This window comes from Phalaenopsis equestris, unplaced genomic scaffold (genome assembly GCF_001263595.1).
Source record: "Phalaenopsis equestris unplaced genomic scaffold, ASM126359v1 Scaffold000180, whole genome shotgun sequence".
NCBI lineage: Eukaryota > Viridiplantae > Streptophyta > Magnoliopsida > Asparagales > Orchidaceae > Phalaenopsis > Phalaenopsis equestris.
In genome coordinates this window covers 215454-243317 of record NW_018164622.1, presented here as the reverse complement: position 1 = coordinate 243317, position 27864 = coordinate 215454, and the positions used below count along the sequence as shown (strand labels likewise).

At 33.7% G+C, this 27864-nt stretch overlaps 1 protein-coding gene across 1 annotated transcript; it reads right to left on the bottom strand.

Annotated features, from left to right (window-relative positions):
- Nucleotides 1-1327: 1327 nt before the first annotated feature.
- On the bottom strand, nt 1328-26504 carry LOC110022264. The gene is made up of 3 exons (XM_020721111.1): nt 26154-26504; nt 18016-18177; nt 1328-1817 (listed from the first exon to the last, which is right to left on the bottom strand). The coding sequence occupies exons 1-3, from the start codon at nt 26412-26414 to the stop codon at nt 1446-1448; spliced, it is 795 nt and encodes a 264-aa protein (XP_020576770.1). The 5' UTR covers nt 26415-26504; the 3' UTR covers nt 1328-1445.
- Between the last annotated feature and the right edge of the window lie 1360 nt (nt 26505-27864).

Here is a 27864-nt window from a genome sequence, read left to right as displayed (position 1 = left end):
CAATGAACATAGACCACGAGAAATTTGAGCTACAACGAGAGTGGGTTGTTGGCCGGAAAACTTTTCATCAATGTTCTGCTTGCAACACAAAAAAAAATGGAGTTCATGATGTTGATGAGAGAGAAAGCATTGGGTCATGGCTCTGATATCATGAAAGAATTTCATAAACTAATATTGTATACAAAATATATAGAATGACACGTCGATATAGTGCTATCCCATGTACATATAGAAGTAAAAACTATGTTTCATTCAAAGTAGTGGCTGGTTGAGGTCATTATACAATATATGGATGAAATGAAGTTGGTTATTATTCAATGATCCATATAATTCTTGGTACAAAGATTTAGTGGCAGCACATCTTTCAGTTATCAGCTAGCAATTTCTTCAGTTGGTCGTAACATGTTTCGTTTCAATTGTAACAATCCTTGCTCGGAGGCCATTCTAATATTCTCTGTATCGTTCCATTTATATCAGATGTCTCCGAAAAAAATTGTCATACTAAAAGGTTATATATGTAAATATGAAAGTTAAGAAGTTGCATATGTAAATACATAAAAACTGGAAGTCATTAAGACTCGGTTTAAAAGAAGAATCGAACTTAAAAGAGATTTCCAACAAAACAAACAAACAATATAAAAGTCATTTCAATGCAACACAATTCTGAAATCAAAATTTGAAAAGCTTTCAAATATTTTCTGTGATATAAAATTGACATTTGAAATGTTGGAAAATTTACATACACACCACCTAATTCCTATGTATTTACATATCGAACACCTAAAGTTTAGTATTTACATTTACACTGGTATCAGAAACGTTTGATGAAAGGATATATAGTTCACATTCAAAATGCAAGTGGTGTTTTTAATGTTATGTTAAAAATTTGAGTGCTATGCATAAAAATATGAAAACTTGAGGGTTAGATTTGTAAATACAAAAGGGTATGGAATGTATGTAAATGCCCTAAAATGTTTTTACAGATCTATACTTGAAGCTTTGCAGCACCGCAACAAAATGAGAGCAACATCAGATCAGGCCTCAACTGCAGTAATCATTTTACTGCATTTCTGATTCATTAGAGACAAATGCTAAAACTCCCAAAACTTTTAAAATTTGGATTCATTTGAATTGCTAAAAATAAAATATCACTGATTTGTTCGTTGATTCTGAATCTATAACCACTGATTTGAGTTTGTAAAACAACTTTACAATCCGTCAACACTAATTCTCAAAAATATATACTCAAAATTCTTAACCTAAATCACTAACAACCACTAATAGAAATAAATCACATAACTAAGAGAAAAATATTGATAATTCTATCTCCAAATAACAGCAGCCAGCAATATTTCTGATAAATTTCTCCAACTATATAAAGATAAGAACAGTAAGATACAGGCTACAGAGGGCCTATGTCATTGACACAACTATGGTTTAATTAATCAAGGGGCATTTGCATACTGGATGGTGGTGGAAGTATCATCGGCGATTGTCGGATCAGTCGGCGGCGGCAACTTCTTCTCGAGTGACTTAGGGATGTCAAGGTCATCCTGAGGGCACCGCTGTTGTGGGTGCGATAGAAGGATGCAAATTTGGCGGAGAAGGACTCGAGATAGGCCTTGTCCACTCTCGAATATGTATCCTTCATACTCGCATACATGATCGAGGGCGTCGACCAGCATATCGTAGACCTTCTGTGGGCAATTCTCGGGGCCTGGCTTGTCATGGAGGTATATGACATCCAAGGTGAAGAGCTTCTGGTTTAATGGCCATTGATGCTGAGGAGGAACTGATGATCTGCAGTAGATGAGTATCTGAAGCCAGTATGACCAAGTTGATGTTAAAGAGTGTTGTCTTTTTCAAAGAGTGATGAATAAAAATGTATGTTAGGGGTGTCAAATCTAGCTTGCGGGTCCGGTTCGGGTCTGACCCAAAATAGGCTTGACCTGAAACTGCTTAACCTGAACCCGACCACATGTTAGATGAGTTAAAAATTCCTACCCGAATGTTAGATGGGTTAAAAACTCCTACCCGAACCTAACTTGCCTGCAACCGCTAATTTGAACTCAATGCGAGTAACCCATTTAACATAAAGCTTAATAACTATTCAGGTCAAATTCAAGTCGACTTTAAGTCAATTTTGAGTCAATTTTTGTGGACATGTTAATTTTGAGTACAGTCTAGGTTTGCAAGTCAATTTTAGGTGGCAGGCAATCCAAACCCAACCAAAAAAATTAAATAGATTAGGAATTCTCTTATACGAATCTGACCAAAAAGTTACTAGGGTCAACCCAAGCCTAAACTTTTCGAGTCGAGTTTGCATGTCGGATCCATGCTTGACACCCCTAATGTATGTGGATGCTAGTCTTCCAATGGAAGAAATGTAGCAGAAGCAAAAAATGAAGCTATATGCATGTATATATACACACACCATAAGATAAAATTGTGTTTTTAGTTTGTCGAAAGAGTGATTTTCTTTTGAATTGGATTTGCCTTGAAAAAAAAAAAGGCATTTACATACATATCACATAATTCTTGTCAATTTATATATTTGATATCTAAACTTTACTTTTTACATTTATACCACCAAAATATCTCACATATCACATACAAAATACCACTATCTTAACTTCTCAGAAGTGAAACGCACCTTTTCATGCATGGGTTGGGTGGCATATATATAAAGATTGAAGTTTAGGCGTTAGAAACGTAAATACATAAGAATCGAGTGGTATGTTTGTAAATCTTAGCTTGGAGATGATATTTGGCATTAAGGCATTGTAAAACGTTAAAATTGTACTCCAAATTACAAGCGGTAGGGTGGATCAAGGAACTCTTTCAGTAGGGGCACTATAATAAAATCGAGTTTTATTATAACTTTTGTTGTAGCTCTAAAATTGAGATACTAAAGCCTTTTTTATTTCTCGCTCTACATTTTTGCTACTTGTCAAGGTTTTACTTTTTTCAAATACTTTGATCCTAATTAAAAATAAAAAGCAGAGGAGGTGCAGGCTAAATCACCCAATTGGCCAACAAAGTGAAGCGCCCTAAATTCAGCGGTCATATGCTCAATTACTATTTACATTCACACTGTTTTGGAACATATCACAACTAGAATGGGGAGCTATGGCTACTTCTAAAAGGACAAGCCTGATAATTTGGTTAGGAAGATTACATACATACCACAAAAGTCTTATGCATTTACATATCTGAGATCAAAACTTTAATTTTTACATATATGCCACATTACCTATGTATAAAAAGATATATTTCACATTTTAAGTTGGATGGCATAAATGTGGAAGGTAAAATTTGGGTGTTAGATATGTAAATACAAAAGAATTGGGTGGTATGTATGTAAATGCCCCATTTGGTTATAGTTAAACAATATACATGTCTCTAAGGCCCCTCTGCAAAAGAACGATAAAATGGAAACACACAAAGTGAATTGTAGAACTAGATTCATTTTTTTGGCGTGTTTAGCTCTGAATAAAGCATGGTAATATAGTTTAAATTTCCTATCGGCATGTGCATCAAATATATGATGAAAGCCGATGTCACATCTGCATTAGCAAGTAGTTCACATCTGGCAGAAATGTGATTTTTCGCAAGGCACTGAAACTCGATAACTAATAATCAGAAAGAACAAGATAGTTCTGTAAAAAGAATAAAACAAGCAAGCTCAATAATTACGTAAGTTAGAATAATTAATGCAATGCATAAAAGAGGGACATAAAATAAAAAGGACAAATGTATAGTGAAACTTATGAATTTTATTTTTAGAAAGAATCTCTTCAGTAATAGCTTTTACCATTAATAATTTCGTTTCCAAAGAAAATATTCACCATATAGCTAATTCCTTCATAATAGAATAATAAAATGAAACTTAAGGTCTAAAGGCCCAATGAGAGAACATAAATGATGCCAGCCAGCTTATAATACTAGTTTGGCTTGAGTTAGAATATTTCGAAAGGAAAAATAATATTTTTAGCTAAACTCGGCAGAGCTGACATCACAAAGTGCCATTGTTGAACTTCCTTTAGATACGCATATCAGGATGGGACGCGTTTCAAATGGGATGGCATTTTACATTAAAATCAGTATTTCATTTTATAAAAATGATAATAGTGCTATTGTTGGGATACATGCTTAGGACTGCTTATTGAGTCTAGGTTTAATTGAGTCAAGTTTGTTCCTTAATCTTAGGAGTTAGTTGCTATTTTTCTTGATTTTGTTTCTTGTTATTTTCTTGGCTGATTTTTAGGTCTTTTTCTTGGAAGTTTGTTATTAGCTCCAAGTTTAAATATTGTAAGACTATACAAAAGGTGTGTGGTTCTAATTTTCCCTTTAATCTACAACAATTCTCTTAAGTTTTTTCTTCTTTCTAATTTCAAGAAATCAACAATTTGGTATCAGAGATCTCTTCTTAAGGGACCTGTGTGCGAGTTTGAGCAGTTATGGAGATCGAAGCTAGTTTTTCCTTAGTTGCTCCACCAGTTTTTTGACGGAGACAACTACTGGATCTGGGCAATCCGCATGGAGACGTACCTGAAGCTTTGGATCTCTAGGAAGCAGTGGAATAAGACTATGACATTCCTCTTCTTCCTGAAAATCCCACCGTAGCACAAATAAAAGCACAAAAGGAGAAGAAGACAAAAAAGTCCAAGGCAGAAGCTTGTCTGTTTGCTGCAGTTTCCTCCACGATCTTCACTCGTATCATGTCGTTGAAAATGAAAAAAGGGGATTTGGGATTATCTCAAATCCGAGTATGAAGAAGATGAAAGAATTCGAGGAATGCAGGTGCTAAACTTGGTTCGTGATTTTGAATTGCAAAAGATAAATGAGCATAAACCATAAAGGAGCACTCTGACAGACTACTCAACATGGCAAATCATGTCAAATTATTGGGTTCTTCTCTAGAAGATTCAATGATTGTTTAGAAAATCCTTGTAACAGTGCCTGAAAGATTTGAGGCTACCATCACCACCTTAGAAAACACGAAGGATCTGTCAAAGATTGCTTTAATAGAACTTTTAAGTGCTTTACAGGCACAAAAGTAGAGGCGTGTAATGAGGGAAGAAGGAGCTTTACCAGTCAAGCATCAAGATGATGAAAAGAATAGGTGGCCCAAGAACAAGAAGTTACGAGCTACAAGTGGACAAAACTCTGCACCTGAGAACAGAAGCAAAATTGAAAATAAAAGATTAGGAGTAAAAAAAGATTACCCTCCATGTCAACATTGTGGCAAGAAATGTCATCCTCCTTTCAAATGCTGGAGAAGGTCAGATGCAAAGTGCGACAAGTGCAATCAAATGGGACATGAAGTTGTCATTTGCAAGAATAAAGATCAACAGCAATGAGATGAAGCACAAGTGGCAAATCAAGAAGAAAATGACTAACTTTTCGTTGCAACTTGTTTCACATGTTATGAAACAAGTGAAAACTGACTCATTGATAGTGGCTGCACTAATCATATGACACATAACAAGGAGTTGTTCAAGGAATGGAAGAGCACCGAGTCCAAGAAGGTCAAAATTGAGAATAGTGAATATATTGAAGTCAAAGGAAAGGGCATCATAGCCATTGCAAGCTGTTCAGGAATCAAGTTGATCACCGATGTTCTTCATGTACCCGATATTGATCAAAACTTGCTCAGTGTTGGCCAATTAATAGAAAAGGGATTCAAAGTGATGTTTATGGAGAAGACCTGTGTTATAGAAGATGCTATAGCCCAAAAGATATTTGAAGTTAAGATGGTAGCGAGGAGTTTTTCACTCAATCCAATGCATGAGGAACAAATTGAAAGCACTATGAAAATTCAATCAGCAATTGAGATAACTGAGCATGTGAAAGTTGATGCAAGGTTGAGAGAATTAGAACTGGAGTCAACCTTACAGAAAACAACTGCAGAACTTTTAGAGTTTAAAGCTCGATTTTGAGTATGGAAACAGAACTCCTAGCCATGTCGGGAATAAATGATGAATAGAAATATGAAATGGATAAGGCAATGGCGAGCCAATTTGATTCGGAGATGAGGCTGATAAAGGCTACTACAGAAGTCACAGAACTGAAAGCAAACCTCTTGGATAAGGAGACACAGCTGCAAAGCATTATAAATGAAAATGAACAGCTAAAATTGGAGCTAAAGAGAGACATGGAGCATCAGGAGAATTATGCTGCAGCTATATTAGATGTTGAAAGAGCAAAAACTGCAGAACAAGAAACACTGATGAGACTATGTGTTGTCAATGGGGAGGCTGAAAAGAATAACAAGAAGACAACAAAGGTTTTGGAGCAGCTTGAGGCCAGGCAGTGCAATCAGAGATGGAGGCTGAGCAGAGGAGGCTTAGGGTGCAGTCAGATCAATGGAGAAAGGCAGTTGAAGCAGCTGCATCAGTTCTCACACCAGGGAACAATGGCAAAATAGTTGAGAGAACGGGCTCTCTTAAATCAGACTGCAATTCACTGCTCCTTGGGAAGCTGCTAAGCTCCCCTTTCTCCGACAAATTGGATGATGATTCTCCCAAAAGAAAGAATGGCAATATACTGAGGAAAATTTTAATGGATCTCAATCTGGAGCAGAAAAAAAAACAGTGAGATTTTTGTTGACAACCAAACTGTCATTTTCATTTCTCATAATCCTGTGTTTCATGAGAAAACTAAGCATTTCAACATCAAGTCATTTTTGCTAAGAGAAGTACAAAAAGAAGAATTTTTTTACTTTGGTTTACTGCAAATATGAAGATCAGTTGGCGGATTTGTTTAAGTTTGAGTTTCTAAGGCAGACATTTGGTGTTCGCAGCTCCTAAAGCAAGGAGTGTTGGAATACATGCTTAGGACTGCTTATTGAGTCTATGTTTAATTGAGTCAAGTTTGTTTCTTAATCTTAGGAGTTATTTGTTATTTTTCTTGATTTTGTTTCCTGTTATTTTCTTGGCTGATTTTTAGGTCTTTTTCTTGGAAGTTTGTTATTAGCTCCAAGTTTAAATATTGTAAGGCTACAAAAAATGTGTGTGGTGCTAATTTTCCCTTCAATCTACAACAATTCTCTTAAGTTTTCTCTTCTTTCTCATTTCAAGAAATATAAATGATGCCAGCCAGCTTATAATACTAGTTTGGCTTGAGTTAGAATATTTCGAAAGGAAAAATAATATTTTTAGCTAAACTCGGCAGAGCTGACATCACAAAGTGCCATTGTTGAACTTCCTTTAGATACGCATATCAGGATGGGACGCGTTTCAAATGGGATGGCATTTTACATGAAATTGTGTATTTCAATTTATAAAAATGATAATAGTGCTATTTCTTGTGTGATTTTAAAGATTTGAGTGACATGTATGTAAATATGAAAGTTTAGGTGTGAGATATGTAAATACATGAGAATTGTGTGCTACATATGTAAATTTCCCTAAATATAAATGTCAAGTAAGTGAGCTTACAGAAAAAAGTAAAAATTGCTTGATGCACCATTTAGGAGGGGAAAGAATAAGAACAAAAATGCATAAATGAACATAAATTTTTGGCTTTTTATTTCAAACATGATAAGATTTTAAATCAATTATCTTCATATGGCGGCCACTTGGCGGTTAAGTCATAAGAAAGGTATCACAGCAAATTGGTTTAGAGAAAGACACCTTAGCAGTAAGAATGGGGGTGGTTTAGTAAAGATAACAATTATCCACTCAAAGGTATTTTGTGAACATCTTTATGCTACTTCAAACCTTCTTCACAATGATCTCTATCCACACAAAGTGCCCACCTGAACTGGTGGGCCGCAAAAGTCTCTAGTCATGCTAATTTCATTATTGGGCATTTACATACATACCATCCAATTCCAAAATATAGAACACCTAAACTTTTACTTTCTGCATTAATACCACCCAAATCTTCCATCACATAAAAAATACCACCATTTTAACTTTTAAAAATTGAAATACACCATCTCAAGCATAGGTAAGATGACATGTATGTAAAACTTGAAGTTTAGGTGTTAGATATGTAAATACAAAAGAATTGAGTGGTATCTATGTAAATCTTCCTTTCATTATTTCAAAAATGTATGAACTTGTCTGCTTTAAATTATCTTCACAAACAAAAATGAGATGTGAAGTCACCTTCCATCAACTTTTGTTCCATTCAACTCACCCTTTTTGAAAAAGGTCGTCATCACATTTCAAGCAACGCATGCAATATATTCTTACACATAATAAAAAGGATTTAAACCAACACCTAACAATGCACTATATTCTTACACACAAACTAGAAAGAATTTAAACCAACACCTCACAATACAACAACAACAACAACAACAACAACAACAACTTTTGAGAATGCTTGTAGGATTACAACAACAACATTCTTTTTCTCCATTGCGTCCTATTTAGTGTCATATTTTCATTTATTTCTAATAAATTAAGATCATTTTTTATACAACATGCCCAAGTCTTCCTTGGTCTACCTTTGCCTTTCTTAACATAAGTTGGATCTAAAACATCTACTCTTCTAATCAAATCATCAGATGATCGACGCTTAATGTGACCAAACCATCTAAAACGACTTTCTCTAATTTTATCCCTCACAGGAGCCTCACAGGAGCTACACCAAGCTACACCAACCCTATCTCGGATATATTCATTTCGCATTTTGTCTCTAATAGCAATCATAGCCACATGCTTGGCCAGTGTTTGACAAGTATTCTAACATCACTTAACTTAGTATTATGCTTCTTTTTTAAAGGCCAACTTTCAGCGACATAAAGCATTGCAGGTCTCACCATTGTCTTATAAAATTTTCCTGTCAGTCTAAACAGTACTTTTTTATCACACAAAAGGCACGAATCATTCCTCCACTTCAACCAACCAACTTGAATTCTACATCAACATCCCCATCAATATCACAATCACTTTGAACAACAAACCCGATATATCTAAATTGTTCACATCTTTTAATAATTTGATCACCCAAAGTTACACTTCTGTCACTAGAGCTACTACTATTAAAATTACATTCCATGTATTCAGTTTTAGTTCTACTCAAATGAAGGCCTTTAAACTCCAATGTAGACCTCCACAATTCAAGTTTTTCCTAGACTTTTTCTCTCGTCTTATCCATGAGAACGATATCATCAACAAAAAGCATACGCCAAGGTACATACTCCCGTACATGTCCAGTAAGACCATCTAAAACTAAAAAAAAAAAATGGGCTTAAAAACGATCCCCGATGCATGATGCAATCCAATAGAAATAGATACATATTTGGTCAATCCTCCTTCAGTTCGAATACAAGTAACAACTCTAGTATACATGTCTTTAATGACTTGAAAATAGCTCAAATCAACACCTTTATTCTCAAGAACTCTCCAAAGGATATCTCTTGGAACCTTATCGTAAGCTTTTTTTTTAAATCAATAAAAATCAAATGTAGATTCCCCTTATTATCTTTGAACTTCTCCATCAAACTTCTTAATAAATGTATAGCTTCCATAGTAGACCAGCCTGACATAAATCCAAATTGATTATGAGAAATCTTTGTAATGCGTCATAACATATGTTCAATTACCCTCTCCCATAATTTTAAAGTATGACACATCAACTTAATTCCTCTATAATTTGCACACTCTTGTGCATCCCCTTTATTCTTAAAATTAGGGACCAAAATATTCTTCCTCCACTCCTCAGACATCTTTTTAGTTTTTAAAATAATATTAAAGAGTTTAGTAAGCCAAGAAACTCCCAAATCCCTTGAATATTTTCATACTTTAATTGGGATATCATCTGGTCCTACAGACTTTTCACCCTTGGTTTTCTTTAAAGTCTCCTCAACTTCTTTTTTACTAATGCGACGGTAAAAATGAAATGTTTTATTATTATTAACGATATTAAGAACACCAAGGTCGACCGTATTTTCAAAAAATTATTAAAAAGTTTATCAAAATAACTCATCCACCTATGTTGAATATCTTTTTCTAAAAAAATACTTTTTGATTTTCACTCCTTAGTATCTAATCTATTATAAATATCATCAGAAACAACATTTTTAGCGTCACATGTTCTTTTAGACTCTCTGCAGACCGTTTGATATTTTTCCTAATTCTCTAAGCTTTTATATTTAAACTAATTTTTATAACAAAATTTCTTATATTTTATCTTTTATTGCACACTATTATTCCGCTACCAACTATTTTTATTTAAAGAATTTTTTTCTTTTGATTCTCTAAATACATCTTTTGCTACTTGTTAAATGGTGTTTGTTACTTTATCCCACATAGCATTTGCTTCATCATTCATATCCCAAATTTTGAAATCTTCAATTTTACTCATAAAAATAATCTTATTTATGTCTTTTAAGTTCCCCCATTTAATTCTACATTGATGAGTCATAGTATTTTTTATTTTACAACTTTTCATCTTAAAATCCAGAACTAATAAATGATATTTGATAATTAAATCTCTTCTTCTCATAAGCAAATAATCAATTGTGTTTTATTAGACTCATTTTTATAAGTAATAAGATGCTCATCTCTTTTCTTGAATAAAGTATTAGTAATAACAAAATCATATGTTAAAGCAAAATCTAAAATAGTTCTACCTTCTTCACTAGTCACTCCAAAGCCGTAGCCACCATGAATATTTCTAAAATCTTCTACCACTCTACCGACATGTCCATTTAAATCTGCTCAAATACAAATTCTTTCTTCACGAAGTATCATATGTATTAAGTCTTCTAAGTCATTCCATAATTTATCTTTAGACCCTATATTTAAACCTACTTGAGGAGCATAAACACTTATAATATTAAAAATCTTAGTATCAATGATTATCTTAAGAGCTATAATTCTATCTCTAACTCTATTAATTTTTACAACATTAGTCTTTTCTCCAACGCATTTAGTTTCTTAAATACATAAGATATTAATCTTTCTATGAATCGTAATATCAACTAATTCCATTAATTTACCATTGAGAGTACACATATTCTAAGATACCATCATAATATTAATTTCATTAGTTTTATGGACTAACCTCTTTACCAGCATCTGTCCGTAATGTGGGAACTCTTGTTTATTTGACACTACACTCGGACGCCGGTGTAGCGGCTTGCGCACTTTTCACAATTTTTACTGCATTCAGGCTATACAGCGCATCGCTTCCAGGGGACGCCTTAACACTTATACAAAGATCAAAATGATTCATGTCATGATTTTTTTCGACAAATTTTACGTTGACTGTCGACTACCTAACGCAACCCTCCACTTTTCACATCCAGACTTGGGACCGACAATGACAGTGTTAAATCAACACCACACAATAAAAAAAATAAAAAAATAAAAATATAAAAATATAAAAAAGTAAAAAAATATATTCCAAGTTACAAACACGATCTTTATTAAGTTGTGGACAAACTTATTTAAGCTTCTATATGTCCATATGGTTGTAGATCCATAAAAGAAAGAATGAAAAGTTAATTTTCCAACACCTCACAATAATTAAAAAAAAAAATTCCAAGTTAGAAACATTGTCTTTGGTAAGTTGCGGACAAACTTAATTAAGATTCTATATGTCCATATGGTTGTAGATCCATAAAAGAAAGAATGATAAGTTAGTTTTTCAACAATAACAACCTTTTGTCCCACTAAGTGGGGTCGGCTACATGAATCTTTTTCTCCATTGTGTCCTATTGAGTGTCATATTTTCATTTAATTATAATAAATTAAGACCATTTTTTATACAATATGACCAAGTCCTTTTAGGTTTACCTCTACCTTTTTTAACATAAATCAAATTTAAAACATCTACTCTCCTATCATGGTCATCAGATGATCGTCAAATGATCGATGTTTAACGTGACCAAACAATCTAAGGCGACTCTCTCTAATCTTGTGTGTCACTAGAGCTACTCCAACCCTTTCACGGACATATTCTTTTTTGCATTTTGTCTCTAAATGAAACCACTCATTCACCTGAGTATTCTCATCTCAACAACACTTCAACTTCATGTTTTACTTCTCTTTTACAGGACAACAATTTGTACCATAAAGTATTGTGGGTCTCACCACCATCTTATAAAATTTTCCTTTTAAGTCTAAGTGATACTTCTCTATTACACAATAGGCCTGATGCAGTCCTCCACTTCAACGATCCAACTTGAATTCTACTGATAACATCCCCATCTATATCATCATCACTTTGAACAATAGATTCAAGATATCTAAAACACTCACTCCTTTTAATGATTGTATCACCAATTACTACAAACCCGCCACTAGATCTACTACTACTTAAATTATGTTTCATGTATTCAGTTTTAGATCTACTCAAATGAAATCCTTAGAATCTAAAATTGACCTTCATAAATCAAGTTTTCCTAAACTCTCTCTCATCTTATCCACAAAAAAGATATCGATGAAAAACATACACCAAGGTACCTCCTCCTGTGAATGTCCAATAAGAACATCCATAACTAAAGCAAAAGGATAAAAGCTTAAAGGTGATCTCCGATGCAATTCAACTAAAATAAGAAAGTACTTGGCTAGTCCTTCTTGTATTTGAACACAAGTAACAACGCTAGTACACATATGTTTAATGATTTGAATATAAACAATATCAAAACATTTCCTTTTTAGAACTCTGCAAAGCAATTCTCTTAGAACCTTATCATACGCATTTTCTAAATCAACAAAAATTATATGTAGATCCTCCTTACTCACTTTGTAATTCTCCATCAAACCTCTCAATAAATGTATAACATACTTGCATGTCATGAATCCAAACTGATTTTAAGAAATTTTTGTATCATTTCTCAACCTATGTTCAATTATTCTCTCCCATAATTTTAATGTATGACACATTAACTTAATTCCTCTATAACCTACACACTCTTGTACATCCTATTTATTTTTAAAAGTAGGAACCAATATATTGTTTCTTCACTCATCAGACATCTTTTTACTTTTTAAAATAATATTAAAAAATTTAGCAAGCCAAAAAATTTTCAGATCTCCTAAACATTTTAACATACTTATTGAAATACTATCAAACCCTACTGTTTTGTCACTCTTCATTTTCTTTAAAGCCTCCTAAACTTTTGTTTCACTAATGTGAAGTAAAAATAAAAAATTTTATATTATTTACGATATTAAGATCACTAAATTCGATTATATTTTCATAAACTTCATTGAAAAATTACCAAAATATTTTACCCACCTATATGAATATCCTTATCTAAGAAAAATATACTCTGATTTTCATTAATACATTTAACTTGAACTAAATTTTTAGTTTTCTTATCTCTTTGCTTGGCAAGTTTCTACATATATCTTTCATCATCTTTACTATATAATCTATTATAAAGAACATTAAAAGCAGAATTCTTAGCATCATAAATTCTTATCTTAGATTCTTAATGGGTCACCTTATCTTAAATTTTCAATGGCTCATCTTACATATTTCCTAATTCTCTAAGTTTTTGTACCTAAACTAATTTTTAATATAATCTTATTTTTTTAACTTTTATTACACATTATTGTTCCATAACTAACTATTTTTATTTATAAGATTTATTCATTTTAATAACATATTTTTTTGTAAATTGCTTAATAATACTCATTAATTTATCTCACATAGTATTATTTTTTCATGAACATCTCAAATCTTAAGATATTGAAATTTACTCAAAAAATAATTTTGTTTGTTTTTTAAGCGCCGCATCTAATTATATTATTTTTTTCATCTTTCAGCTCTTCATCTTAAAATCCAAAACTAATAATCGATGTTTGATACTTAAATTTTATCTTGGAATGACCTTATAATTTTTAAAACATCGACGATATATTTTTCTCAAAAAAAAATCAAATTGTGTTTTATTAGATCTATTCTTATAAGTAATAATATGCTCATCTTTTTTTACATAACGTAATATTAATAAAATAATAATAAGCTAAAACAAAAACTAATATGATTCTACATTTTTCATTTGTCACCCCAAAAATTGACATGTCCATATAAATCTCCTCCAATAAAAAATCTGTTTTCAAAAATATCTTTTGTATTAATTATTCTTAAGTCATTCAAATTTTTTTTTTGTGTATATATCCAAACCTACTTATAGATCATAAACACTTATAATATTAAAAATTTTAGTATCAACATGAATCTTTAGAGCTATTATTTTATCTTCAATTTTATTAATTTTTACAATATCAACCCTGTTAAACCATTGCCTAGCCTAAGAGTAATTTAATCTTTTGTAAGCCTAAGTGCAATTTAGTCTTTTTTCACTATTATTTTTATGCATATATAGGCTTGTTATGTTTATGGTTAGATTTAGGCATGAGATTAAGTATTGTATCTTAGGTTTAGGCTTTGGAAGAGATTTCCTACCTCTCAAATTATAAAGATTAGGAGATCGCCTACTTCTCAAATTATAGGTGCTTATCTTTTATATTCGTGCGAGTTATGTGTGTTGTATTGCTTTGATTTGCTCTCGAGACATAAAATGTGTTTGCATTAATTTTTATAGAAAAGGTGCCGATTTTGAGGTTGAATCGTATTAAATTGGTATCAAAGCAATCAGTTATGGGCATCAAAGAGGAAGGAACAAGCGGATTGAGAGCTAGAGTTTTGATCGAGTGCTAGTGTACCATACAGTTGTGAGTTAAGCTCACTGGGAAGGCAATGAAGGGATCACAAAATCTCGGGTCGCACCGTTTTCGTGTACAGTCATGATTAAAGCTAGCTGGGAAGGCTTCGACGCGAAGGAACGAGGCCTACCAAGACCCGAAACTCCACCTTTTGCCTCCTTGCATGCCGTCTTCATGTACAGTCACATCGGAGCTAGCTAAGAAGCTTCGATACGAAGGATCACGGCTAATTGAAACCCAAAAAACCATCTTTTGCCTCCTTCCGCTCCATGAACACGTTAGAGTCGTGATTATAGCTAGTTGGGAAGGCAATAACTGGGAAGAAGCAGATAGATACCTGGAACTCCGTTTTCCTCCTTAGTCGGACAATACAATCGCACTTAGAGCTCACGAAGAAGGGATAACTGGACAGTTGTGTGCGATCAAACAAGTTGGAAGCACCGACAAGATTGTGGAGTTCAATCCTTGGTATCAACGGAATCAGACACACGTTTATCCTCCTTCCACAGTGTCGGCGATATAAATATGATCATAGCTTGCCAATAAGGTAACATATCGATGTACAACGTTTCACGCCTTCCTAATCTAAATAGTGATCGGATCAAAGGGTAAAGGAGTTTCGGCCCGAAACAACATACAGAAAATTGGATCGCGGAGTTTGAAGTTCAGCATAGCTTCCAAGCATCAAACCACGTAGAACAATAATTCGCAGTGAATGGGCTAATCGGGAGGAGAAACTCATGGCAGCAGGATTATGCTTGGACGAGAAAGCCCTAGTATGATTTTAATGGAGGGAGGCAATATACATGATCCGTTCGTGAAAAGAATTTAAGGATTGCTTGTTAGAACATTTCCAAGCCATTCGGGAATGAGACCTACACGATCAACTTAATACCTTGAATCAGGAGGTGGCTTTCACGAAATATAGGGAGAAGCTATTGTTGGAATGGATAAGGGGATTTCTAAAGAAGGATAGTAGGGGAATTTCATGAAGGGCTTAAAGCCCGACATACAACAAACACTCTGATTATTGAAACACGTGGATTGAGAGAGACGATGGAGCTAGCCTAAATGGCAGACAAGAGCTAGATGGAGAATACCAGCAAGAGCAACACGGATAAAGCATTGTACCAAACCGCTAAAACCACGACGATATCAAAAGCTCAAATAGTGAAAGTCGGGAGGTAGGCTACATGGGATACGAATAATGAGACATGACTGGGAGAGACACTTAAGAGCTTTAGAAAAGTAGAGATTCAGGAGAAGTGAATCAAGGAGTTATGTTTTCAGTGTGATGAAAATATTACCATGAGACACCATTGCAAGTATTAAAAATTACAAGTTTTCATAGTGTGTGACTAGGAGTCAAATGATGCATAAATAGTGACAATCGTGGTAGTGAAGGAACACTCACTGTTCCCACCTTAAGGACAAGGTGTCTTTTAGGGAGGAAGGTTTTTACAGACATGCCTAGCCTAAGGGCAATTTGGTATTTTATACGTCTAACGATAATTTATTCTTTTCTCATTATTATTGTTGAGTACAAATAGACTTATTATATTTAGGGTTAGGCTTAGGCATGAGATTTTCTATCTTAGGTTTAGGGTTTGAGAAAGATTTTCTACCTCACAAATTATAGGAAGTAGGAGAGATCGCCTACCTATCGAATGGTAGGAGTTTATATTTTATGTTCATGTGAGTTATTAGTGTTGTATTGCTTTGATTTGGTGTTCGATAAATAAAATTTTTTTTTGTCTTAATTTTTGTGAAAAAAATTATATCGAACTCTTACCTGAATACCAAAATTTAAAACCTAAATTATTAATCTCCTTAGTCTTTTCTCCAAACCATTTAGTTTCTTGAATAAATAAGCTATTTATCTTCCTATAAACCATAATATCTACTAATTTAATTAATTTACCAATAAGAATATCTATATTTCAAATTCTTATCATAATATTAGTTTCATGGACTAATTTCTTTGCCCGCATCAGTCTATAATAAGGGAACATTTACATATTTAACACTAAAACCGGTTGTCAATGCAGCGGGCCTTGCATATATTTTATTAAGTTCAGTCAATACAACGCCTAGCTTTCAAGGGACGTCCTAGCATTTAAACAATGATTTAAAAAATTCATGTCATAATTTTTCGTCATAATTTTTACGCCAGTTGTTGACTACCTAATGCACCCCTTCAACAAGGAGGCTAGTAATTAGGTTGTGTTGAACAACATGCCAAAATTTCAAATTCATGTGTGATGCATGTGTTGGTCTTGCTAATGTTGCACCTAAATTTGCTCATCATTTCACACTTCAATGTTAGTTTGGATTCTACTTTTTGGTTATATTTTAAAATTCATTTATTGTTCTTTGCCTATCAGATATGTTATGGAAGCAACATGCAAGATTTCATAGCTATACTAGGATGTTTATTTGATAATTAAGAAGTACTTTCAATGCTTATCGATGGTGTAAATGTTAAAATTTTAATGAGATGTTGATAAACTTTTATTGAACTTTATTCTCATAACATAATCAGCATCAAGAGCATAATCATAATCAACTAACCAACCTATTAAATTGACACGCATAAAGTCATTGATAATTTAATGCATGTCAAAAAAAACATAAGCTAAACCTGAAACCGAAATAGTTTTCTCAGCTTAGCTTTTCCACAGACCAAACGGCACATCAACGTTTGAAAGTTTAATAAATTTCCAATAAAAAAACCAGAAAGTATTTAACATGAGAATGAATTGGCCATGGGAAAAAGAAGATTACTTTATAACCTCAAAGTTAAAACAAGGTTATAAATATATACCAGATCAACCTATCAACATAATGTTCTAGTCGCACTCAGACAAATTAAGAAAAAAAACTGATTTTATAATATTAAGCAGCCCAAAGATTTGATATAAGGAGTAAGATGCCGCAGAATAGAAGCCAAAACAAGGAACAAAACCACAAGGTTGAAAACACTCAACGGGCACTACTAGCATGATACAAAAGATTGCACGCAATGATGCTGAATGGCCACACATTAGTATTATTAAAAATTTGGGCCATTTACATACATGCCATCCAATTCCTATGTATTTACACATCTAACACCTGGAATTTACTTTTTACATTTATAGCACCCAAATGTTTCATATCACATAAAAAATACCACCACTTTAACTTTTAAAAAATGAAATAAATCATTTTACGAATAGGTAAGGTGGCATGCATGTAAAAATTAATGTTAGATATGTATATACATAGGTATTTAGTGGTATGTATGTAAATCTTCCTAAAATTTAGGGGCCTTAGGGCACAAGAAGTACCGGTGAAAAAATATTAGAAGCATAGAAACTGTAAATAAACTTGCCACTCTAAGAAGACGACCCTGTGAACGAGAATTCTTTGCTTCTTGGGTTGCAATTCTAAAAAGTTGAGTGAGATCTGCCGATCCATATGATGAGGCTGCTGCTGTAAGTGATTGGACTGCTGCCATTGCAGCGCCAACTTCATTGCTGAACTCCCTCCTAAGCTATAGAGCAATAAAATGTGGAAATGACATGTCAGAATGTGAAAACAGGTTCAAACCATGTAGTTTAAACTTCAGAAATTTTTAGTAAAGTTATCTTGCTATAGATGTAGTGAAAAGCTTTATGTGGTAATCTAGCGTCTTCTGATAGAAACACAACAATTGCTTAAATTTCCTTTGTTTGAAGATAACAACAATGTGAGAAGAGAGAGAAAACAAGGAAAGCATAGAAGATATCAACTTGAGCTTGGAAATAATAGTCTTCAAAAATGTGGTCATCAAAGGTCTTCTTATCCAGGGATTGCGAGTATTGCAGGAGTATGACCAATTCATAAAAGAGAGTAACGTGAATGAGACTCAAAAAACTTGAAACGTGATCCACCTCAAAGAAGGAATGGATATAAACAAAAATAGATGTATTGATAGATATATTGATGGAGTTATTAATGGAGAGCAATGGTAAATCATATAAACACCAGTAATCAACAATATTAGCAATACTAAATTATTTCTTTCTTGACAAGAAGTAATGAGAATTAATTGATAATTTTATTCCAACATTGGTAGCGATAAATAATTATAATAGTCCACGAATTGATAAGTAGTTAGAACAATCACTTCAAATCAATTACAACAGTCCATAGATCAATGAAGTGGTAGCACTTATTCCGCAGATCACAGTGGTGAAATGAAGTGAATAAGGAGGGAAGTTGCTGAGTTCAGTGGAACATTAATGGAGGTGAAATTAATGAAAAACAGAAGTAATGAAGATTCCATTTCCTTATTTCCCATTAGTGTATAAGTTCATAAGAATGGATGTTCATAAAGCTCAAAATATAAAAAGAAGGTGGAAATTGTGAGTATCGATTTATTATCCATTTAATGTCCATTTTCTACCTAATTGCACTATAATTTTCAATTTAAATGTAGCAAGAGTTCAAAAGATCAAAACTTTGAGAAACCACAAAATATTTTTATGTCAAAAACACCAAAGATCACAACACAAAAACATAAAGATAAGCACCTATAATTCGATAAGTAGGCGATCTCTCCCAAATCCTACAATTCGAGATATAGAGAATCTCTCCAAAACCTTAATCCTAAGACTCCAAGACAACAATCTCATGCATAACCCTAACCTTAAACATATAGCCCAACTTATAAAACCATAATAAATGACAAAATACTAACTTGTTACCAGGCAAACAAAAGACAAATTTGCTCTTAGGTGCCAATCTAATAATATTACTCCCCTCCCAAAAAGACACATTGTCATCAAAGTGAAAAAAATGACGGAGATCCATCTTCACCACAGCTTCCTCTATTTCTTCATCCCCTGCCTCCTCATCACAGAATGTGAGATTATTTAATGTTTGATTTTTGCAACGGTGTCCCAGGATAAATTTCTCATCACACTGAAAGCATAACCCATAGACTCACTTCTCCTGGATCTTTGTCTCTATAAGGCGCTTGAGTGTTGCCCCCGATTGTGGCTCATGATTCTTGTCCCGTGAAACCTCCCTTTAGACTTCCATCGAGCTTTTGGTACTATCATGGTTGTAACATTGTGGTGTGATGCTCCACTTGTGCTCCTCCTATTAGCTCGTTCTATTGCTTTTTTATCTTGACCCGTTACGCTAATTCATAATTTTCCCCAATCCTAGCAGTCTCAGTAGACGAGGTGATGCTCGAATATATGGCTTTAATCCTTTCATGAAATTGTCTTCCAACACTTAATCTGGCATCCCTCTCAAAAAACCGGATAGCACCTCAAATCTTTTCCTAAATGTCATGTCAGACCCTTCCCAGACTAATGCAAAAAACTGCTCATGTAATTCCCCTTTTCGAGTGATTCTGAAATGTTACGATAATTGATCCTTGAATTATCCCCAGGTTCTGATTGGTTGATGCTGTTCTCTCCATTGATACCACGCTAGAGCATTCACTTCCAATCACAGACCCTCCGCCATCAATTTCACTTCTTCTATCAACCCGTTAATGGCAAAAGACATCTCCACTCGATAAACCCAACCATAGGCATCCTCTCTTTCAATGATCGGCATCTTCAGTTTCTTTACGCTTATGTGTGAGTCTCCTCCCCAGTTCCGTCGCACGAAATTCATTCCCCCATGACATAGAAGTGGGTTTCCCTTCCTCAAACCTTATTAATTTTGCTTCTTTCATACGCCTAGCGCGCCCAATAATCAACTTGCGTGTCTCCATAAGCTTCATAATCGCCTTCTGCTCGAAAGATTAGCGCCACAAAAAGCACTGGTGTTCTTGGACGTTGCCCTCTATTGGGGTCCCATCCACCATGGTTCCTTATTTCTGGTCAAAATCCTTCAAATCGATCATCTCCTACCCCGAATTGCCTATTGTCCCATTTTTCCTACTGCCTCTCGTTCTAGCCATCTGGATGTCATCTCACTCCCAATTGCTGACGATCAAGTCCACTTCCCATTCCTTCCCCCAATCTCGCAGATCTAGATCCACCTTAGGTAGGATGTTGCGTGAATTCTTCTTATTGTCACCGCTCGCTTCAATTTCAGATGTCGTCGCTTGATCCCCTGCAGGTAATAGAAGGTTTGTATGGGATTTTGCAATCTTATTTATCATTTCTTCTAAGGTTGTGAACCTCCCCTCCATGGTTAAGAAACGCTCTTCTGCTTCAGATCTGTTTTGACTAACCCTTTTAGCTAATTTTTCCTCTAAAGCATCAACCTTTTTGGCTATGCTCTTGGACGGTTTTAAAACTCCTTACGCTGAGATCGCGAGATTATGAATTTCTGAACGCAGGTTAAGCGTACACAAAACTCTTGACGCCGCGATCCCAAAATTCCTATATGCAATTTAATGGAACTATTGGACACGTCTCTGTAAGCCGATCCCAACTACAACTTCTCAGGCACATTGATCTGTTGCTTCCTGTATGCACGTCGATCCCGTCATTGCTTCCCAACCAAGAAAAAAAATTGTGACAGTATTACATGATCCCGATTCACTTACCAATGAGCCTAATCACGACAAATCACCATTGAGCCAAGATCCGACATGACCTTCTCGCTAGCTCTTACCCGTGATCCCATCGTCATTTTTGTAGGCTCGATTACCGCTGTAGCATTGCTGCTCTAGCGAGAAGTTCAGTCATGAAGGTCTCCTTTTGCCAAGATCACATCGTTGCTTTCCCAAGATCAATGACTGTATCGCGGAATTCTGCTGGGAGGTTAGGTCACAAGGATTTGTAAGCCTCGATTCCTATCGTTTGTCAACCTATATGCCGCGATCCAAATGTTAGCTTCCCAGAATCGAACGCTCTAATACCAGTTGATAGGATCCAAGCAAATTATCCATAGAAATTAGGGCATTGAATATTTTTATTTCAAAAACACCAAATAGCACAGCACAAATAGATAAAGATAAGCACATACAATTTAAGAGGCAAGAAATCTCTCCCACATCCTATAATTATAGACGTAGAAAATCTAAAACTCCAAGACAACAATCTCATGCATAATCCTAACACTAAACGTATTAGTCCTATTTATATTAAACCATAATAAATGAAAAAAAGCTAAATTGCCAGTAAGCTAATAAAAGATAAATTTGCCCTTATGTGTCAATCTAACAGCCACATAAGTCATTTCAATTCATGTAACCTTTTGATGTGCTTTCTCATTAAAGATGCCTAAAACAATTTAGAAGATCGACGTTTCACCAGAGAATTTCGAAAGTTGCAAATGCAATACCATTCTAGAAGACAATACATTGAAAATTTTTATATAACTCTTTAAGAAAAAGAGTAAATTAGGTCCCTACCCAAGCCTTGAAATAGTTTAGTTAGTTCCTTCTCTGGGTAAGCCATAGAAAATGGATAACGAACAGAAAATCAGGAGGACCTTATATCTCAAAGAGTGATAAGTGAGAAATGATTGTAATAAAGAAATGATTTGAGTAAAATCTATTGAAGGCAATGTAGTTAAAAATTGATTTTGGTTCTTCGATCAAATATAATAAAAATTTATCACATGAATGCTTTAAATTCTTGTGTAAGTGTCAGGGCGTCCCTTGGAAGTGATGCATTATATGAAATGAATACAGTGAAAAGTATATAAAGGTAACTACACTGGTGCCTAGATGTAGCGCCAAATAAACAAGGATTTTAACATAACGGACGGATGCAGACAAAAAAATTAGTCTATGAAATTACTATTAGGATAAGATCTTAGAATATAAGTAATCTCAGGTAAATTAATGAAATTAGTAGATATTATGATTCATAGGAAAATAAATTTCTTACGTATTCAAGAAACAAAATGGGTCGGAGAAAATGTTATGGAGATTGATAGCTTAGGTTTTAAACTTTGGTATTCAGGTAAGAGTCACAATAAAAATGATGTAGATGTAAATATTGAAAAGAGTATGAAAAATAATGTTGTAAAAATTAATAGAATTAAAGATATAATTATAGCCCTAAAGATTATTGTTAATAATAAGATTTTTAATGTCATAAGTGTTTATACTTCTCAAGTAGGTTTACATATAAATTTAAAAGAAAAATTTCATAATGACCTAAAAGAATTAATACAAATAATACCACTTGAAGAAAGAATTTTTATTGGAGGAGTTTTAAATAAACATGTTGGTAGAGAAATAAAAAATTTTAAACTTATTCATGGTGGCTACAGTTTTGGAGTAATGAATGAAAAAAGTAGAATCATATTAGATTTTACTTTAGTTTATGATTTCGTTATTGCTAATACTTCGTTTAAGAAAGAAGATGAGCATATTATTATTCATAAGAATGTATTTAATAAGACATAAATTGATTAATTTCTTATGAGAAAAAAATCATCGAGAATGCAAAGATTATAAGGTCATTTTAAGTGATAATTAAAGTACATAACATCGATTATTAGTTCTGAATTTTAAGATTATTGGTTATAAAATAAAGAATACAATTAAACATTATCATGGAATTAAATGGGGCACTTAAAATACACAAATAAAAATATTTTTATGTAAACTTCAAGATTTCAAGATTTGAGATGTTCGTGAAGAACTTAATTATTTGTGGGATAAAATAACAAGCAGTATTAAACAAGTGACAAAAGATGTATTTGACAAATCAAAGGAAAAAAAAATTATAAATAGTAATAATTAGTGGTGAAATAATAGTGTGCAATAAAAGATAAAATATAAGAAGTTCTGTTATAAAAATTGATTTAAATATAAAAACTTAGAGAACTGAGAAAAATATAAGGTGACCCAACGGGAATTTAAAAGATCAATCTGTGAAGCTAAAAATTCTGTTTTAAATGCTTGTTATAATAGAATAGATATTAAAGTGGGTGAAAAATATATGTATAAACTAGCCAAACATAGAAAAAAAAATAAAAAATTAATTCAAGTAAAATTTATTAAAGACGAAAATAAAAAAGTGTTTTTCTTAGAGGGATATATTCAACATAGGTGTGTGAAGCTAAAAATTTTATTTTAAATGATTATTATAATATAAGGTGACTCAAAGAGAATCTAAGAGAACAATATGTGAAGCTAAAAATTTTGTTTTAAGTGATCGTTATAATAGAATAGATATTAAAGTAGGTGAAAAATATATGTATAAAGTAGCCAAACATAGAAAAAAACAAAGATTTAATTCAAGTAAAATGTATTAAAGACGAAAATAAAAAAGTGTTTCTCTTAAAGGAATATATTCAATGTAGGTTTGTGAGATACTTTGATGAACTTTTCAATGAAATTTCTGAAAATACGATTGATTCTAGTGATCTTAGTATCGTTAATAATAATAAAAATTTTATTTTTACCGTCGTATTAGTAAAAGAGAAGTTAAGGAGACTTTAAAGAAAATCAAGGTCCCAATTTAAGTGTGGAAATATTTAAGAGATTTTGGAGTTTCTTGGCTTACTAAACTCTTTAATATTATTTTAAAAACTAAAAAGATGTCAAAGGAGTGGAGGAAGAGTATTTTGGTCCTCATATTTAAGAAAAAAAAGGCGCACAAGAGTGTGCAAATTATAGAGGAAATACGTTGATGTGTCATACTTTAAAATTATGGGAGAGGGTAATTTAACATAGGTTAAGACATGATACAGATTTCTCATAATCAGTTTGAATTTATGTCAAGACAAGTCTGCTATGGAAACTATACATTTATTGAGAGGTTTGATGGGAAGTACAAATAGAGTAAAGAGGACCTACATATGATTTTTATTGATTTAAAAAAAGTTTATCATAAGGTTCCAAGGGAAGTCCCTAAGAGAGTTCTAGAGAAGAAATGTATTGATATGACTTATATTCAGGTCATTAAAGACATGTATACTATAGTTGATACTTGTGTTCGACCAAGTATTTTTCTATTTCAGTTGGATTACATAAGGGATCGGTTTTAAGCTCATATCTTTTTGCTTTAGTTATGGATGCTCTTACTGAACATTTACAGAAGGATGTATCTTGGTGTATGTTTTTTGCTAATGATATCCTTTCACCTTCCAGTGGATTAGACTAGAGAAAGAGTTAAAGAAAAACGCTAATGATATCCTTTCAGTGGATTAGACTAGAGAAAGAGTTAAAGAAAAACTTAAATTATGGAGGTCTACATTGGAGTCTAAAGGCCTTCATTTCAGTATATCTAAACTGAATACAAAGAATGTAGTTTTAGTAGTAGTAGCTCTAGTGACGGTTAACTATGGGTGATCAAATCATTAAAAGGTGTGAACATTTTATAAATCTTGGGTCTATTGTTCAAAGTGATGGTGATATAGATGAGAATGTTATTAGCATAATTCAAGTTGATTGGTTTAAGTGGAGGAATGTTTCGGGTTTATTGTGTGATAGAAAAATACCGCTTAGACTGAAAGGAAAATTTTATAAGATGGTGGTGAGACATGCAATGCTCTGTGGCGCAGAATGGCGCAGAATGTTGGCCTTTAACCTTTAAAGATAAGCATGAAACTAAGTTAAGTGTTGTCAGGATGAGAATGCTAGCTGGATGAGCGGTCTTACAATTAGAGACAAAATGTGAAATGAATATATCCGTGATAGGGTTGATGTAGCTCCAGTGGCGGACAAGATTTTAGAGAGTCATCTTAGATGGTTTGGTCACATTAAACATCGAGCATCTGATGATTCGGTTAGAATAGTAGATATTTTATATTCGACTTATATTAAGAAATGTAGAGGTAGACCTAAAAAGTCTTGGATATATTTTATAAAAAATGATCTTAATCAATTTGAATTAAATGAAAATATAATACTCAATAGGATGCAATGGAGAAAAATGATTCATGAAGCCGACCCCACTTAGGGGGGGGATAAAGGCTTATTGTTGTTGTAAGTATTACGAAGAGTGAAATTACAACCTCGTCCAAAATTGACGAGAACGAATGGAAAATGAGGATGAATGATGAATGTTTTTTTTTTTAATACAAAAACTTCACAAGAAGTGGTTAATCCTTTCAAATCATGAATTAGCTTCATCAATTTTGACAGAAAGCTATACACATCAAAAAACGCAAATGAAATGTTTACATTCATCAACATTACTTTTCAGGTTGCCTCTAGATATATTTTGGGATGCAATGAGTTTATTTTCATTAAATGTTGATTTCTATCCGCATTCAACAAAATTATGGAATCTAACAAATTCACCATTTCGAGCAAAAGCTAACTTTAAGCAGCCAAAATTATTCCCTAAGGGAACGAAATGTCAAGGATTTCAATAAAGAGTCAATACAAAATTTAACGCAAATAATAATAATAATAATAAAACTAAAAATCCACCAACATAAAGACTAGCGATTTACTCAACATTCTAGTCCCGATTCAGCCAAATCCACAACAAATTCCTTAAAATCAAAGAAGGAACAAATCCCCCTCCCCCAACTCACCATTTCCAAAATCTCAATCATCGGTGATTGCAGGAAGAAAAATTACACCGAAAATGGGAAAAGAACACGAACCCATGAAACTGACAGGCCAAGGACGGCAAAGGCGAAGCGGTGGTCGGGATTAATGGTTAGCTTGGAGTTGACGAAGAGAAGAAGCGACTGCTTGATGGAATCGAGGCGAGTAATGGGACGACCCTTGGCGCCAGTGACCTTCATCTCCACCGACGATTCTGCATCGATGTCGATGCAGAAGAGTATGTCCTCGCTCTGCAACCGGTATGGAGGTAGCGAGTATGGAGGACCTGATCTCTCTGCTTGAGATCCTGTCTCCATTTCTCGGGCTCAGCTCGCTCTGTTGCTTAATTCGAGGAATTATTTGGCCGAAAGAGGACGATGGTAGCGTTTAACCTTTGGAACACATAGGGTTGTTTGGCGCTTTGAAAATGCCGGCTTCTCGTTTGTTTCGCATTTATTAATAGTTTATTTTAAATCGGGTTTTATAATTTGTGAAAGATGCGAACCGTGGGTTGACCCCCGCTGTCCGTGTTTTCGATCTAATAATTACTCCCGTGATCCTGCTGCTCTCATACGCATCCTTCGTAGATCAAGCCGTTCGCGTATGGCGTCGGCGGGATTGCGGAGGTCGGAATGAACACATTGGTGGCTTTTCAGGAGTGACTCGTATATGTGCCGGTGTTGCCGGGTCTTTCCTACGCATATACCATCATGCCTTCTCGTTTCCACCTCAACTATGAGGAAGTATGGCTTCGTTCTTCTGATGGGGTTCGTCTCCACTCTTGGTTCCTCAAACACTCACCTCCTGTTTCAGGTACTAGGGTTTCGACTATCTCCTCGTTCTGTTTACCTTCTTCATTTATTTGCTTAAACTCTGCCCTTTCCTCTCAAGAAAGGTTACTTGATTTGAGGGAGTGTTTGTAAGATCGATTTTTCTTTCCTCTCAAGAAAGGTTACTTGATTTGAGGGGGTGTTTGTAAGATCGATTTTTGGTGCGAGTTGAGGTATTTGGAATAACTTGTGCGGGAGATTGATTTTAGGTGAATTTTTTTTTGGGCTGATTTGGTCTTTTTTGCGGATGGAAAATATGACTATAAATACATTCAACCAGATGGTGTATTTAAAAAATTTAACAATTTCTCTAAATATATTTTTCTTAACCTCAGCCTGCTAAGTGGGGTTTTTTTAAGAACTTGAGAGTATTGAGTTTATTTGTGCATTTAATAGTTGAAAAGGATGCTGGTGCATAAATACGAAGTGTTTGACAATAGTGGTGGAGCCATGATTTTTTAAGTTTCGACACAAATTGAAGTTTTATAGAACGCACGAAACAAACAGCTCAACTGTTTATCCAGAACAGGAACAGATTGGTCATTTCTCCATAATCAGTTGTTCTCAAAATGCATTAACCAAACAGCCAGACAGATTATCTGAATCAGTTGCCCATCAGCAGAAGTTGGATAAACTGCAGCTGCCCCAAAGTATGTATGTATACGTATGTATATATGTATGTATGTATACGTCGGTATATATGTATGTATGTATACGTATGTATATATATATATATATATATATATATGTGTGTGTGTGTGTATGTATGTATGTATGTATGTATGTATGTATGTATACGTATGTATGTATGTATACGTATGTACGTATGTATGTATGTAAATGTATACGTATGTATGTATGTATGTATGTATGTATACGTATGTACGTATATATGTATGTATATGTATATGTATTTATGTATATATACATACATAAA

Excerpts from the sequence above, each read along its gene's own strand:
- LOC110022264 (XM_020721111.1), bottom strand. The coding sequence starts at position 26,414 with ATGGAGACAGGATCTCAAGCAGAGAGATCAGGTCCTCCATACTCGCTA. Across the intron at positions 18,178-26,153 it reads TTGGCCTGTCAGTTTCATGG|CTTAGGAGGGAGTTCAGCAA; the intron begins GTTCGTGTTCTT and ends ATTGCTCTATAG. Across the intron at positions 1,818-18,015 it reads AGGGTCGTCTTCTTAGAGTG|ATACTCATCTACTGCAGATC; the intron begins GCAAGTTTATTT and ends TACTGGCTTCAG.